General features: G+C 42.9%; 1 protein-coding gene across 21 annotated transcripts in view; it reads left to right on the forward strand.

Moving 5' to 3' along the window:
- PPIP5K1 (diphosphoinositol pentakisphosphate kinase 1) overlaps positions 1-17,463 on the forward strand; it is a 1,366,868-nt gene that overhangs the window by 797,640 nt on the left and 551,765 nt on the right. For 8 of the 21 annotated variants that reach the window (XM_078683288.1, XM_078683289.1, XM_078683291.1 and 5 more), the window contains exon 16: positions 153-200. The exons of the other annotated variants lie outside the window; for them this stretch is intronic. In XM_078683288.1, coding sequence (XP_078539414.1) covers positions 153-200 — 48 coding nt within the window. The remainder of the gene's footprint in view (positions 1-152; positions 201-17,463) is intronic. 21 annotated transcript variants of the gene reach the window in all.

Here is a 17,463-nt window from a genome sequence, read left to right on the forward strand (position 1 = left end):
AGTCTTAGAGTCCTTGCATGCTGTTTCTTGTACGGCATGAAATATAGATCTCAATGTGCCTGTTGGGTACTACGAGTTGTAAGTTGTAGGATATGGGAACATTAAATGTTTAACTTCCTGTCATCTCTTTCCTGCCTTTGACTTCATTGTAGTGGATGATAACGGCAGGGCTCGGGGCTGTAGCTCACCCATTGACTGCGGTAAGGGTGCTGAATGCTGGTGTGGACTCCACTCTCCTAATAACTTGATCAAATCATAGATTGATACCTACCTAACAGTTTCACAAAACTAACTTCTACCCGGAATGTGGTGCTCCTAATCTCTCCCTTTAACAGGTTGCCCTGTTCCCCTGTACCTGGTGTGAACAGAATGGTAGCCAGTAGGCCATTAAATAAATGTACAGTTCTATTCTTGGTATTGCAGATGTTTCTTATTCATAGTTATTTGAAATATGTCTGCATTATTGATGGGTGAAAGCATTCTCTACATAACTGCTGTGTCCTGGAGATTAATGTGAGCTTGTTTTCTCATGTGATGTTCTCTGTGTCTCTTAAATGTACACAAGTGACTGCTAGCATACACCATAGAACAATACAGCTTGTTCACATAACCCTTTCAGATGGCTGAAATTATTTTAAATATGGCATTACTATGTGAACCCTTTTCATTGTCCCAGGGCTTGTATAAAGAAGGTGACCTACTCTTTGACACTGTCATCTTGCTGCCTCTTACTAAATGAACACAACTAAAATTTGGACTCTTACCCTCCCCTTGTGGGAGGGTACAAGATTGCCACACTCTCTCCAACACCTCCTGTTTGTTTTTTTCAAGTCTCTACAGAGGTATCCTACCTTAAGAGGGGCGTCTGGTAAGTATATACACACTGTTGTTTTGTTTTTATGTCTCTTTTACACGGATTGTGCTGTTCATATAAAAGCACTAGGCCAGGAAAGCAGTGGGTCACACATTATGCCGAATATGGCCCATTGTGGTGTGCAAGGAAGCATAAGTTGCATACCAAGTAATCACAACTGTATATTGCTGTTTGGGGCACTCATCTTACAAGATGGTTTATGTCACCCCCATTTTACCTGTGACTGGAGCCACGAAGAGTGGTACTGAGGAGAGGGTTACTGCTGCTATGTGACAAATGGGAAGTTAGTCAGTCACTGAAAGATCAGGAGTCAGGCTGTTGTATAAGGGCAGCATACCAGAATTACATTGATATGCATTGCCCCGCACGAGGAAAAACACAACATGCTGGCCAGTAGCAGCATCCGTCTCCCACTTCTCTTCTGCAACAGCCACTAAACTGCTTTAGTTAGCCCTTAGTGGTGCATGCTCATTTAGAGGGGGCAGGTTCCAGCACTTCTCCCAGGTGGCGATCTATCAAGTCCCACAAATAGGTCTTACAAATCATTCAGCATATATGTGATCTACCTTTTCTTTTTGCCTTGCCAAACATTCCCCTCACATTAGAGAGAATTTCACAAGAGCACCTGTACATTAACCTGCAGGAGGTGCTAGTCTTACTCTCCAAGGGTGCTCTCTAAAGGGAAATGGACTAGGTAAAAAAAGAGGGTTGTTACTTACCTTATTTCCTTGTGCTGAAAAAGGACTGGGATGTCAGACCTACTATTTGGGACCTTTGACCTCTAAATGTCTCCCTACGGAATGACAAATACAAAATGCTCATGATGACCCACCTCCTGTCTCCCCTGGACACTGGTGTCCTTGGTCCTGCAGGATGGGTATTTTATGTACCCATCCTGCAGTCCCAGAGACATTACCTGTGGTTCATAGTGGGCCAGAACCATTTTCAGTTTGCTGTGCTCTCTTTTAGCTTCACAAATGCCCCTTTGGTATTTACGAAAATGATGGCAGTCGGTGCAGCCTGTCTTCGGAATTCGGGGACAAACTGGTCTTTCTTTACCTCAACAACTGGCTGTTGAAGGTGGGCCCACAATAGTCCGTCGTAGACCACGTCCTAATAATGACAAAACTCCTGACCTCTTTAGAATTCACTGTCAATGAGCTGAAGTCGCATCTGACTCCTTCGCAGAGGCTTCCGTTCATGGGAGCTTTCTTGGACACAGTGCAGTTCCAGGCCTTTCCTCCGCTGTAATGAGTTCAGGACTTTCCGACTATGATCTCAATGTTTCATCCTTGAGCCTGGATCTAAGTGCGGGCAGCAATGCTGAAAGTTCTTGACCTCTCAACCTCCTGTATCCTCCTTGCCCGCTAAACTAGACCGCATATGCGAGTTCTGCAATGGCATCTGAAGTTCCAATGGACCCTGAATTGAAAAGATTTGGTGGATACCATCCAGATTTTGGAGGAGATAGCTCGCAATATGCAGTGGTGGCACTCAAACAAAATTGGTCCATTGGCAGGACCCTCTCCCTGCCCTACCCAGAACTGATGTTGGTGATGGTTGCGTTCCTGCTGGCCATGGAAAGCCATCTGAGGGAGGTGGAGCTCAACGGACTTTGATCTCCAGCAGGAGCTCAGATCCACATCAGTCTGTTAGAGTTGCAATTCACACAATTGGCTGTAAAGGCATGTTCATCCAGGAGACACTAATGCAGTTCTGACAGACGGCACCGCTGCCATGTGGTAGAACAACAGACAAGGGAGAGTTGGGTCCCTTGACCTCTGCCTGGAGACTGTGCCCCTTGCGATTGTTGGATCTCCAGGACCTTTCCCTGATCGTGACTCTCATGGCAGTGTCCCTGAATGCCAGAGCAGACAAGCTGAGAAGGAAGCATCTGGCAGATTATGATTGGCATCTGCACCATGAGATGGCACTGGGCATCTTCCAACAGTGGGAAGAAACCTAGCAAGGTAATTTTGCCTTTGTTGAAAACACTCCATGTCGAACATTTCGCACGTAGTAGTTTCTGCAAGAATGTTCATTGGGAGATGCATTCTGCCTGGAATGAAACACGGAACACACACCCCTGTCTTCCCTGCTGGGCCCAAGTCATCCTGGTGTGGCTCTATATTGGGCCAAGAGATTGTGGTACCTGGAATTTCTGGGTATGTGCATATGTCCTCCGACCAGGCTACCACTTCAGAAGGCTCTTTTGTAACAGCAACATGGAAGGGTCCTCCACCCGAATCTGCTCAATCTACAACTACATGCTTGGAGATTGAGCAGTGGCAGCTGATTGCTTTTGACCTGCTATCTGAGGTGATGAGTATCATCCTTGCTATAAAGTCCATGTATGCCAGACACTGGGAGACATTTGTGGCCTGGTGTGACACTTGTAAAATTGATCCCTGGCCGATTTAATTTTGTTTGTTTTATTTTTAGCCCAGTAAGGCCTTGCAGTGGGCACTGTAAAGGGTTATTTGTCAGGCCTATCTGTGTTCACTGGCCCAACCTGGATCTTGCTTAAATCACCTTTTATAATGAGATTTGTTAAAAGTATTACACACCTGTTCACTCAAAAACTTTAACTTGGTCTTGACGTTTCTCGTGTGTATGCCCTTTGAGCCAACGTATAGTTGCTAAATGCATCTCCTTACTTTGAAGACTGTCTTCTTCATTGCGATTACGTCAGCTCCTCACCTAAGTGAGCTCCTGACACTTTCACTGCAACCCTCAATCATCACCTTTTTCCCACAGAAGTTGGTGCTGAGGGCTCGGGCGGCACTATTACCAACATAATTCACTTGCTTTCTCTCAGGGCAATGCATCACCCTGCCTGTATTCGTTGTTCTCTATCTTCTCTCGAAAGTGGAGGAGAGGCACCATTGACTGGACGCAAAAGGTTACGTTTTAGCATTGATCATACTAAGGAACACCGTGTGTACAATAATTTTTTTGTGAATGTGCAGGATGGCACCCTCTCGAAGGAGATAGTCCCCTGCAACAATATCTGCCATGCACTGGCCACCAAAAGCGCTCATTCCACCATAGCTAAGGCTGCTACCACTGCATAGCCTCGTGGAATGTCTGTCTTGACATCTTGTAGTCTGCGACATTGGTGTCAGTGAATTCTTTTCAGAAACTTTAAGGTTTAGAATCGTGCACCGCTGGTAATCTTGTTTTTGCTGCTTTTTACGTGCCTCCAGGGTTCGTCCCCCGTCTGGGGCGATAAGGCTATAATCCACAAGTAGCAGGGATACCTGATCGGGTATTCCTGTCCCCCTGGGCACCGATTTGTGCTGGATACCCTGCTCCGGATTTTTAAATTCAAAATTATAAATCCAATGTTTAACAAATGATGCCTCTTCTCAATAATTTGTTATGCCATACTCTCGTTTTATTTCACTTTTGTTCCAATGCATTTCGGCAGTGTGTACTGCCTTCATCAGGGAAATAAGTTCTACAAAAATCAAACAATGAATGATAATCAGCATCAATAATTTCATTAAATTCATGACTTGTTGCTGCTAATGCAAAAACTATACTCAATTTCATATATACATTCAACTCGTAACAAAGTTACATTGTGCGCAATGTGTGCAATTAGTGACTAATCTGGGGTTAGTATTTCTCATTTATTCGGTTCAGATCTCCCAGATGTTGTTTCAGGATCAGCAGTGGTGGATAAACCATACGACCTCAAGAGCATTGTAGTCATGGATTCCTAGTATGAAGTCCTGGAGTGCTGAAGTTGATTCATTTGCAGCACTGGGGCTCTGGTCTCTCCAAGAAGCAGTTTTCTTTAATTCCGGTAATATCTCTTGGCCATCTTGAGACTATCGCTGATTTTGTCCTCAGATCTGGAGGAAGAGAGCTCAATATCACAGCTGACAAACATAGTTGCAAAGGCTGAAATTAACCACTAGAGAGGATCCCGATCTAACTTCCTGGTCAAATAGCATCTGTCTTCCTTCATTGAATAGAATGCATCTTGATTCTTTGTGGCCCTCATATATCTTGTGCAGGTGAATGTTATACCAGACACCCAGAGACTAATGTTTAAGTCTTTTGAGGCATTCTCCCTCCCACCCAATAACACTCAATAACATTGTGAAGATCAGCTGATGTTTTGGGATTTCAATTGTGGACATATCTGCTTAAAATGAAAAGTCTCTAATTTGGATGACTCTATGTAAGGAGGTAGTGTATAAGAGTTCTGGTGGCTCAATATTGGATAAGAAAACCCCCTCTACCTCCTCCTACATTCCACCAGGCACTAGATTATATCCTCTAATTACCTCATCTCTCATGTTTGCTGATTAGTACTGTCTTAATTAATCCTTGCTAGAATTACTTTTTGGTGCCTCACAGGAGTCAGGAAGATCATCCATTGAATATTTATTTATATAGTGGGCTTAAATTTCTTGATGTACTGCCCAGTCTCTGCTTGCCAACCTTGTCATTCCCTGAAGTGCTTTGACTCGCCCGGAGCGAGCTTCCTTTTCGGACCTAATAGTGCATCCTTAAGAGTCTAATTGACAGCTACTAGAGATATTAGGAAACCTTGGGTGGTAGGATTCTTGAGCTCTTGTCTGCTCCACAGATTTGGATTGACACATATTGTGTTTGTCAGTTCCATAGTTCCATCCCAGTAATCCATCTCCGAGGTGCACACACAATCACATTTTCATAGCAGACATTCCAGGATGACTTTTATGAGCTGCTTCGGGAAATGTTTCTTTCAAACCGGACGGTGGTACGCATTTCCCATCTTTAAACAATAGCACTCCTTCAATTTCAAATCTTTCCGAAAGTAGAACAAACTGTAAATACTCTACAGAGGCTTCCTTATACTTGGACCAACCATTTACCACCCACATACATTGTAAATTTAGTTCAGAATCAGACTAATCAGCTTCAAATCATTATGCTTTAGAGACTAAATAATTAAAAAAAACACTCACTGCAGTAGTGATACAGTGTCCTTCATCAATCTCCTCAAAATCTTCAGATGATCCAACTGGTAATCTGGAAAAGAAGTTTTTTAACAAGAACCTGCTTCCTCACATATAGGGCCTGATTTTGATCTTGGCGGATGGGTTCGTCTGTCACAACAGTGATGGATATCCGATCCGTCGAAATATAAATCCCATTATATCCTATGTTATTTATATTTCAGAGGATAGGATATCCATCACCCTTGTGATGGAGTAACCTGTCTGTCGAGATCTAAACCAGGCCCACAGTTTGTCAAATGTTCTGCCGCCCACAAACAAGCACAAATGTCCTTCACGGTTACCCCATACCTACGTTCAGCTACCAACAACATCCTAGAAGCCAACCTAACATTCCACATATTCTTCCCAGCCACTTGAGAAAGAACAGCGTCCACACCATACATGCTTGCATCAACTGTGATTACGCATTCCTTCCTCATACAAAGAGGATTTAATGTGGGAGCATTGCAATCAAATACTTTCTGCGGTTTCTCTGCCTATTCAAAATCTGCACCCTTACGCACTAACCTTCTTAAAGGTTCCATTTTCTTAGCAAATTGCAAACAAATTTGTTAAAATACTCTCGTAAACCAGAGAACGAAAGTAACTTTTCTGCTCAACTAGAGCCTCTTTGAGAACAATACCATCACCAGAACTGGTGCAACGTAAATATTCTACATTCTCACAAAACGGTTTGCATTTTGCCTCTTTCAAGGTGAGCTTTATTCCTGGAGCCTAGTATACACCCGTTCATATGCTTCATGTGCTCAATTCATTTTTAGAAAAAATCCAAATATCATCTTGAAAACATTTAACAAACGTCTTTGTGTCTTTAAACGTGATACAATGCATGCTTATACACTGGGGCTGCCGACGCTGAGCCAAATAGCATTCTTTTAAACCGGAAAATACCTTGTGGAGTGTGAAAAGCTGTTACATGGCAAGAATCCTGAGTAAACAAAAGTTGGTGGTATGGCGAACAGAGGTCCTGCTTGGAAAATACGCTTGCACCTCCCAGATTAGTAAATAGTTTGTTCATTTTGGCCAATGGATGACAGCCAAATAAAATTGTGGCATTCAAAGCTTGTAGGTTTACACATAACCTCAACCTAAGATTAGATTTACAGGCCAAAATTATAGGAGATACCCATTCAGAGGACTGTGTCCTCATTGATGTTGTATTTGACCAAGCCTTCAAGAATTTCTCCCAACTCTATGATCATGGGAACACCCCTCTGTTTTTTCTTCACTGGTTGTGCACCCTTTTTTGAGTTTGATCTGATGCATAAATCCTTACTATCAATTTCCCCAACTCTTGGGAAAAACGTCTTGGAAATGTTTAGCAACTATATCTCCACCTCCAGATCCTTTCACTAACAAAACGTGTTTCTTTCCTCTTGGATTTAACACAATATCAGGTTCAACTGGTCTGTACATCCTAGAACCTTTACTCCTTTGCTGGCAACAAATAGCTCAATGGCTGCTGTATGGTCTTAAATCGTTAAATCAACTCTAGGAAAACCCAAACATAGAAAGATTCTATTATAATATCTGCTGAATCCAGATTTCCCTCCATTAACAATCTGTTACTGTTTTTGAAAACATTGTCAAGTACCAATGGTCCAAGGTGACCCTGAATCCTCCATTAGGGTACATTTTTAAGTAGTAACCTTGCCCAAAGGCATTTTTAATGTAATTTATCACAGACGATGTCTCTTGCTGGAGGACTAAAACTACACCTATGCACTCTTCCTCCTCTATTTTTTTTTTTTTATATATATATTTTTATTAATTATTAACACAAGAGTAAAAATAGACATATCGGGCATCATTCGGAGGAACATATAATGGTGGACGGGTAAAACAATTGAGGAAATACACATCGAATACAAGCATCTGAAAGACGTTAATGGCGGTGTAGGGCAGAGGTAAAACAATACGCTACCGGTAACCTAAGCAACCATCGCCGAATCCCGCCCACCCAGAATACAGGATATAAAGACCAGACACTCGATACCCGAATATGGTAAATAAAGCTCAGGAGAATACGCCACATCTCTTGTGAAGAAGGGAAAAGGGAAATAGAAAGGTCATAGAACAAAAGAAAGGAAAAATAACAAACCCCCCCCACAACCCCCCACCCCGCACCCCTGCGGATGGCTACGACCTAACCCACTAGCAGTGTGCCTGTCGCCCACTAAACTAACCCCAAGGAAGGGAAAAGATGGAGGAGGAAATGTCGTAAAAGCAAACACACCCCCAGTCACCCATACCCCCCACCAGCAGTGACCACCCCGAGATATAATCGAACCAACATTTAGTAAGATATACAAACCAATCGGGGGAGTATAACAAAGCACCACCCAATTCCCAGCACATTACATGTGACAATCCCGGCATTGAGTCAAGCCATATTATCAAGTCCAAGCCCTCAAGTTCAACCCTGACCAGTACGGTATTTCGGGAGAGTCTCTTTCACTCGAACCACCACCACAAAGGAAAAGGCAGAAAGTTCATTAAAGTCCACATCAGTGTTGCAGGATCGACAGAAGGATAGAGGGTCACGATAGTCACAAGACGAGTGAGGGAATATGTCCAGAAATAGCAAATCTCCCCAACAGTCACTTTGGAGCTTGTTACAGCACGGAAGACTGTCCATATCTGTACGAGGCGGCAGCAGGATCGAGCAGGGAACGATAGCGACAATCACGGGCTCGCTGAGTGTGAATTGTGGGCCCACAAAGCACAGTGAATCCAGGTTCTGCCCGGGGACCTCGGTCTCAGGCGTACGTTGCACCGCTGGTACCACAGATGTAGTAGGACTAAACAGAGAGTTGTGTGCTGGTCCCAAGATACCGTCCACTTGCACAATCAGTGTCCGGAATACAGCGGTGGATTGTGAATGGAGCGCCTCAATGGCGGCCATGACGGCCTGTAGTGATGGCGTACTTTCCGTCCGCCCCATCTCCTCTCACGAAGAGGCAGAGCAGGATTCGAACCCCGGAGGCCGGCTTCTCCGGGGTAACCGGCCACGCAAATCCGATGACAATAATGGGCGCTCTCCGTCGTGCCAAATCGACACCTTCGCCGGCAGCGAGGAACCCAGCCCGTCAACCCCGGGAAGGGGCAGGGTCTCCGGGCGTCGGACCCCCGAACACGGCAACCGGTGCGGTACACTGTTGTCTCCACGGTGTAGACCGCTCACAATGTCAGCATCAAACAAGCAGTTCACAATGCATTCCGGCGGACCGGGCTCAGTCCAGGTCCAGCGGCCGTTGTTGATCAACTCCAACCCGGATAGGCCAGAAATCGAGGCCCCGGCTTCCACACGATGTTAGGCCGAGAATGGAAACACGGCGTATCTTTGGCATCTGACAAGATAAAAAGCTCGGGATTACACCTTTAGAAACAGGAATACTTCACGAACCCGGGAGAGTGGTGCGAATTCAGGATTGAGAACAGGATATAGGAGCTGCCGGCGGAGGTCAGCGGAGCCGGGAGCTTACGCGGCCATCTTGGTTGCTGGCGTAGCTCCTCCTCTCCTCCTCTATTTTTAGTATGATTCGACACATGCTGGCCCTGGAAACTACATACACTGGCTACTCTATAGCTACCATTTTAAAAATGTCTCTTAACATCCCTAATCGCTCAGGCAAAATTCCCTACTGTATTAAAACCTTCACACTACAGCAGGGCACAACTTGAAAGAAAACACACAGGAGTAGCTTCCACGCCTGTAACAGATTATCTATTCTGCAATTTTCCTGTAATTCCCTTCTTTGGATACACAACTGCTTATTCCACAAACCTCCCAACACGTTCGAGTTTCATAACAATAACAATCATTTGATCGCTGATCATCTCGCCTTTCATAGTTCCAAATTTGCAAGATAATTAAAGTTCACATACAAAGCTAAAAAAATAAGTTGTCAATGGTCTCACCATTTCTGTGGGCTAGTATATAAGTCATATCTATCCATGTCCTTTTCGTGTATTTTTAATGTGAGCGTATCTCAATCGACTTGTGTTAGTTACGCAGATGTGAGAGTGTCACAAAGTTGATTCAAATTGGTATATCTTAAATCAATTAGGGCACACATTGTGATAAATTGATTTACTGTAGGTGTGCATATCACACAATCTGTATGTGAAGACTGTGTTAATAATCAACAAAGTTAGAGTTCAAGACTATTTTTCCAACAGTGTTCTTTGTGAATACTAGCCTTGTACATGTTATGCATGTGTAGTAACTAGGTTTGTTCCGCTTCAAACTCCAACTCAGGCACAACACACAGGACACAGGTGTACTGGTATAGTGTACCACAGTGCACAAATGTAGTAGTTGTAATAATAGACTGCCCAGGTGAAGGGCAGCTGTCCTTCAACTGGCACCACTCTCCACTCTGGTTGGAGCACTCACTTAAGTGTAATAGTAAGTCAGTGGGACAAACATAAGTATTCATTAGTGGACCAGTGTATTCCATCTTAGATGGCCCTGGTTAGAAAACAATAAAGGTAAAATCATAATATGACAAAATAACTAATAATATAATCAACGTATTATAGTGCGTCACCAAGCGGTAAGTGTCACTGTACATACATTTGAGCATTGTATAAACGTGAACCCTCACCCAAACAATAAGCACCCTTCTACAAAAGGATAAGAGCTATGTTCTTCTAAATTACTCTTACCCTGTCGTAAAGTTGACACTGTCTTCACTATTGCATATCAGAGAGGAGGGGAACCGATGTTATAAAAATAAATGTTGACAAGTGTGTCGTTTGAAAACAGTTCCTAGTATAATCATTTACTGCATATGTGGGAATGTACTTCAGTCAAACAGTACTTAGGTCATATCTTCTATGTATTCTAGTCAAAAGGAGGCTCTGTGTATCATACTGTCTTGTTTGCACACTTTCTTACTCGTGACCCTACTTCTCTATCTGACAAAATGTTAGCAAAATGAGTAAATTAACCTTTTATCTAGCTGCTTGTTTTTACAATCCTAATGTAGGTTTAGGAATCATTTTGACCATCTTTTAAAACATTTTATTGGTGAAACTTTACACATACATAGCTTCTACACAGATGCTCTGCCGGGTATAGACTAGTACAACGTTCAACACATTCACAGTCTTCATGATTACAGAGCTACTGCCAAGAAAGCAAAAAAGAAATATTGCTCCTCTCAACTCTCCATTGCATCATTCTTGTTTAAAACAGCTTTTCAGGATTACTTAGAAGTTCAGGACTCATATAGGAAGGTTCTTGCTAATTGCCAACAAAGTTGATGAGCTTGGCAAACCTCAGCAACTGACTACTAGCAATACAAAAAACACCACTCTGCCCAAAAATTACTTAATCTGGTTCTAATAATAAAAACTGTATTGCTAAGGCGAAAAGAGATTGGGACGAAGCCCATTGGAACAAGTTGAAATGTGCAAGTGATCGTAAACACTCTAGATTATTTTGGCACATTGTCAAATGGGGTCAAGAAAGGTCTGAAGAAGCAAGTAACAACAATGTCCCACAGGACGCATGGGTTAAATTCTTCAGTGAACAGTATGCTACCAGGGATCAGACTGTAAATAGCATTTGCCCTACTCATTTATTTGCAGAAGACAATGTCTTCACGCACAGTGAAATATTTTCTGCCCTCAAAACTGTACATAGTGGCCGTGCTCCTGGCATTGATGGGGTGCCAGCGGACGTTTTTTTAAATGACACTGGAAGGTGGTGTAAATACATTTACCTGCTAATAAACCACATCGCCAGGGGTGCAGATATCCCGGTATCATGGCGGGGTGCTGTAATCATTCCTGTATATAGAAAGGGAGATCGTGCCCAACCTTGCAACTACCACCCAATCAGTTTAATTGATACTGTCCAAAAAATCGTGGGGCGAGTGATTATAAACAGATTGCTCGACAGGGCGGAGGATCACAATATTTTATCTCCCTTTCAGGCAGGGTTCCGCAGGGCAACTACCACTGTGGATCAAGTCTTTCGCTTTCAACTGATCCAGTGGAGGACCGTGGTGCTAGGTGGAGGCAGTCTTTATGCAGCATTTGTTGATCTGCGGGCTGCATTCGACCTGGTACCACGGGCAAAACTGTGGGAAGTGCTTGCAGCTTTAGGGGTCCCAGGGGTCTTGCTGACCTTGATCATGAGATTACACGAAGGTACTTATGCCAAAATCCAATGGGGCGGGTACGGTAATGACACTGCCGAATTTCCTGTTGAGCGCGGGGTTCGGCAAGGGTGCTCAATGGCACCAATACTGTTTACCCTTTTTATTAATGGTATTGTCCCTCGCATGCAATCAAAGGCAGTGGATGCTCCGTCTCTCGCAGGTGTAAAAGTTCCTATTTTAATGTTTGCCGATGACACGTTAATTTTATCTAAAACCCCAAGTGGTTTGCAAAAAGCATTGGCAATATTTGATAAGTTCTGTGGGGATCACGGACTGGAGGTGAATGCATCTAAAACAAAACTCATGGTTTTTAATCCTCATAGAAATTTTAAATCCAAAATTACCATGAGTGGACGCATTCTTGAAGTTGTAAAATCTTTTACATACCTGGGGATCCTTATCTCTAATGATAATAGGTGGAACCAACATATAAATATTGCAACATTAAGGCACAAGCAATTAGCTGGTACCATCATAAAGGAACATAGGAAATCGCTGACCGAACCGATTAAACCACCCTTGATCATATATGAGGCAAAAGCAATTGGGTCAGCTTTGTACGGGGCTGAGCTGTGGGGGCATGAAAATTTGCAGGAGCTCCAAATATCTGAGAACAAATTCTACAGGAAACTTACAGGTACCCCACAGAGTAGTCCACTATTGCCTCTGAGATATGAGCTTGGCAGGAGAGAAATCTCGGAAATGGGTAAACTACGGCTGATTTTATACTGGCGCAGGCTCTGGACCACGCCTGAGCTCTCCCATTATGCGGATGGGTTCATTGATGTCATCAAAGCAGATCGCTTTAATAAAATTAGATGGTTCAAATCATTAAAACTTGCACTATTTGAACTAGGACTAAAAGCACTATGGTCGGATCCAGCTGGGGCATCATTCCCCACTAAGCTAATCCTAAAAAATATTTTCTGGGAACGGGTTGCTAATAGGAGTTTGCTCAGTATTAACAGCGGGTCCATGACTACCAGTTTTCTCGAGACCAAACTCTACCCTATATATGAATTGTACTGGGATTACATATCGAATCCTATGGATAGGAAATTGTTTTTCCAACTAAGGGCTGGCTCTCTCCCTCTCCGTAATTTAACATCTAAGTGGAGAGAAGGAGGTCCAGCTACTTGTCCAGTCTGTGGGGAAGGAAACGAAACACTTGGTCACTTTTTGTTCTCCTGCCAAGTATATTCTGCCCCAAGGCGAGTTTGGTTGGCACCTATGTGTAGGAACTTGGGTACTAAAAGCAGTATGGTAGCTTTGCGTATTGTTAGATCTACCTCCTTGACCTGGATCACAATTGCGACCGCAAAGTACCTGGGGTGGGCGTGGGTAATAAGGCAGAGACTGCTAGTAGGGTAACTACTCTCTGCCTAGTTGTCCAGAGACTGCTAGATTATTGTCTATTCTCTGTATTGGTATATTTTATGTGTCATTCGGACTGAAATTTTAATGATTTTTAGTACAATGCTATTGTAATCTGTTTTAATTGTATTTTTATAACTGTAATGAACTTTACACCTGTGATTATGTAAATTCTGCTGAGAAATAACTGTTTTTTTAATGAGCTATGTGTTCTTGTCAAATATGACTTTTGTAATTTAATTGTCCTTTTATTACGTGTTTGTATGTCTGCTTTTATGAGTAATACTCGAATAAAGCACTTTTTGAATTGAATTGCTAATAAGTCACCGGTAAAGAGAACTCCGTCCTAGAAACAAATGGCCCTCCCAAATAGGTTATATACAAGTGAGTAGAAAAAAAAATATATGTATTTATTTACATTTTTTAATTAATACAGTCCAAAAGACATGAAAATGAATATCACAAAAATCAATAAGCATCATGAGTCACACACTCATTCTATCAAACCAACCAGACATACACATGCTCCGACATACTCAGACATCCCATCAGGTAACAGTTCATTGGATAACAGTAACAATATTCAAGTGATGCTAGGAGTCTTCCCCAAGCGTAAAGGCAAATATGAGATGAGATATCAACGTAACAGAAACAATTTAAACAGGAGGGCTAAGCAATCCTCAACTGAGCATACAGTTCAAAATTACAATTTCTTCTCCAGAAAGGAGATAGATGCAGGGGAGACAGAGAGGCTCCAGCGCTGAGGCACGTTTCGGTGTCAAACCCGGATCTGGGTCACACCGTCATCAGGACGAGCAGTGTGGGACTCATGAAGGGTAGTGACTGGAAATTAACACCAGGTCGGTATTGCTGAATTGGAAACTAGGATAACACAGCGGTAATGAATTTCCCAGGGATGGGGCGAGAAAATATGGTGTATATTTGCATCCATACGTAAGATGAGGAATCCGCACCATGGAGAAAGGTAAAATCGAGTAGATACAAGTGAGATTAGAGAAAAGTTGCCATGAAGACAACCAGTGTCGCTTAGATAGAGCGAGGTCACATCAGATTTAGGGAAACCTCAGAGGAGTCTCTGGCGCTGCTTTAGGGGACCATGGCCCAGTTGGCAAATCGGTACTCCCGCCGGAAATACCAGCAACTGAAACAGCTATGACTCAGATTTGCTCTCATATGAAAATTGGTATCACACAGCTTAGAAAATGGAATCCCCAGTCCTCCAGTGCCTCTAGTAACTTTCCGGGAATTCTGAGACTGAAATCTATTGCAGAAGCATTGCAAACAATTTTAATGTTTCCTTCAGTACTGCCACTATGCCAAATGAACTTAGATATGCATTTATTAAGCCACACCTAAAGACCAAGTTACAGACCATTAGCAAATGGGTCCTTTTTGGAAAAGAAACATAGAAAATGAATGTGGCCTCAATAAAATTGCTGGAATTCACTGAAAATAATAAGACTCTTCCCATACAGGTTTAGGAGACATGAGACCCATCCTGTTTTCTACTATGTATGGCCTCAGACCCAAGATGATACTAATGGGGCATCTGCGTTGATTTAGTTAAACCCTTCTGCTGCATACCCAGTCAATAACCTTTTGCTATTGTCTAAACTCCAGGATATAGGTATTCATAGCAAAATATTGTATTTGCTGGCCTCCTTCATGGCAAACAGATTCTAATTCCTTCTAGATAGTGGAGTTCTGCAAGCTTCAACAGTTTCCCCCTATTTTTCCACAGCTAGCTTAGCCCTGTTAAAGATCTTAAACAATACTTCATCCTTGCCACTTTTATTTATACAGACCCTACATGAATGTCATTCAGTAACAAAACCTGAGCGTACCCTCATTGGTTGCATCTTACCTAACCAACAACCAGATATTTGCTAATAACTAAATGAAATCTGGAGCAACCAGACTTCCTCAAATGTGGTTATCTGCCTGCTCAAAAACATCTTGTCATGGCCTGCAGAAATAGGAGAAGCATCATCCTTCATAGATACACTGACATCCCCAAGAAACCTTTTAGATGGGTACCTCAATTTGAAACCCAAAATCCCACAGTAGTGAAACCATTTCTCAACATGGTCACAATCTGAATACCGGCGTTTCTATACCTTGCCTTTTCCCACATTTAACAGTCCAGAGTTTCCTTGTGGTAACTTAGCTAGACCACGCAAACAAACATTAAATAGGAGCTCCAAACGTGCTCCTGAAACACTGGCTGTGGGTCCAACATCGACTTTCCCAATGTAGACCTCCCCTGCATATTAAACCCTGCGATCTCATTACCCCAGCCATTGTAACAGTTCACCAGCTTTCATTTTCCGGTCAATTCATCTTTAAGGCACTAATAACAAAACATGAGTACTCTTAGGTCCTTTCAATAAAATTATACATTCACCTACCTTGACACAGCCCATACACAAATACATTTCTTCTGAAGAAAATGCTATGCGTCAACAAATTATAACTAACTAGCTGGTGATAGTGACATGCCGGTTTAGGCCTTCAGTGCAGCGGCCAGGTCTGGGTGTTTCCATTACTCACCCATTGCTGTCCGTCAAGTAGGTCGGTATAAGTTGCAGGATGGTGTCACTTCTGTGACGGCAACATCCATCTGAGCGCTTAGGCTCTAAATTGATAGGACTGAAGACCGCCTCGTAGATGACCAACTCTTTGTTCTGTTCACCACTGTAGGGAAAGGAATGCTGTGCGGAAAGAGACTTTGTCTTGATGGATTATCTTGTGTATCAAATTATGCTTTGCTTTGTCCAAGAAGGTGCCACCTAAGCCCTTCGCTATCCTGCCACCAAGGCGATAGCTGCAATCGTAGCCTTGAGTAGGTGTATTCCTGTGTTGGACATAGCACAGGCTGCCCCATGAGCTTCAGTCCATACCTTAACCAGGCACTGCTGTCACGATTGTCAGGTCCACATTCTCCAGGCCCAGCACATTTGTGTGGTGTTTGGTATTGATTCAAAAGTTGCAGGTAGAAACTGTCCTCAGAACCTGCTATTATGCCTATACCACTCACCGTTCAATATCCTGCCACTAGTGTTGAATAGAAAAGAGGAGTTGATTTAACTACGTCACTGTTTATTCGGGACACATGTTCTACCATGGTTTATATCCGCTCTTGCAGGCAAACTATCAAAGCAGAAGTCCTTTGCTAATTACAATAGCAGCCAAAAGCAGGTGGCTCACCTGTGATTTATATATCTAACTGCAGACACATTGCACATCCTGAGCCAGATACAGCACATTTCTGTTTCTGAATAGGTATTTAATGGCAAAGGAACATGCAAGCAATTCTGGACAAGTGTAATTTTACTTCAATTCTTCTCCTGGTCATTTGCCTCCAGGCAATATGTCCCAACATTCTAGTTATGCTGACATGCTATTCCATGATCAAATCAGGGAAGTCCTGAAAATGGCACCATGTGTTCCAGCAACCACTTTGAGTTCTGTCTGTGATACTTCTATCACAACGACTCTTTCTGAGTAGGCCACCACAAGATGGACATGCTTAATATTCAGCCTTAAAGGGCTGTCTAATGAAGAGGGCCCAGAAAGTTTGTAGAAAAGAACAGCGCAGTCAAATCATCCTGGCCTATTTATTGTTAGCACAGCTCTCTTTCATCATTGCCAAATTATCTCCGTGTTGATAGGAGTTAATTTGGTGGAACATTTTTGTATTGTTAGGATTGAAGCCACCGCTAGTTTGCATTTCAGCTCTGATCATGCTGGGTACAAGTATATGATCCTGAGTCGTGAAAGTTTCAGATTATCTTTCAGAGTCCTCTGGACATGAGATTTGCTACTACTGTTTTGTGCAGGTTTGTGAAGTACTGTAAGGCCGAAGAGAAAGCAGAAGCAGACTGGAAATGTTACGCAAGTGCTTCTTTTGCGAAGTGCAGAAATCTTTGATAAGAGGGACACATCTTAATGGTTAGGCACACCTCCTTGAGTTTGTGTTAAGCAGTTCTCTACTCTTGAAAGA

The sequence above is a fragment of the Lissotriton helveticus genome, chromosome 3_1 (assembly GCF_964261635.1).
Source record: "Lissotriton helveticus chromosome 3_1, aLisHel1.1, whole genome shotgun sequence".
Taxonomy (NCBI): Eukaryota; Metazoa; Chordata; class Amphibia; order Caudata; family Salamandridae; genus Lissotriton; species Lissotriton helveticus.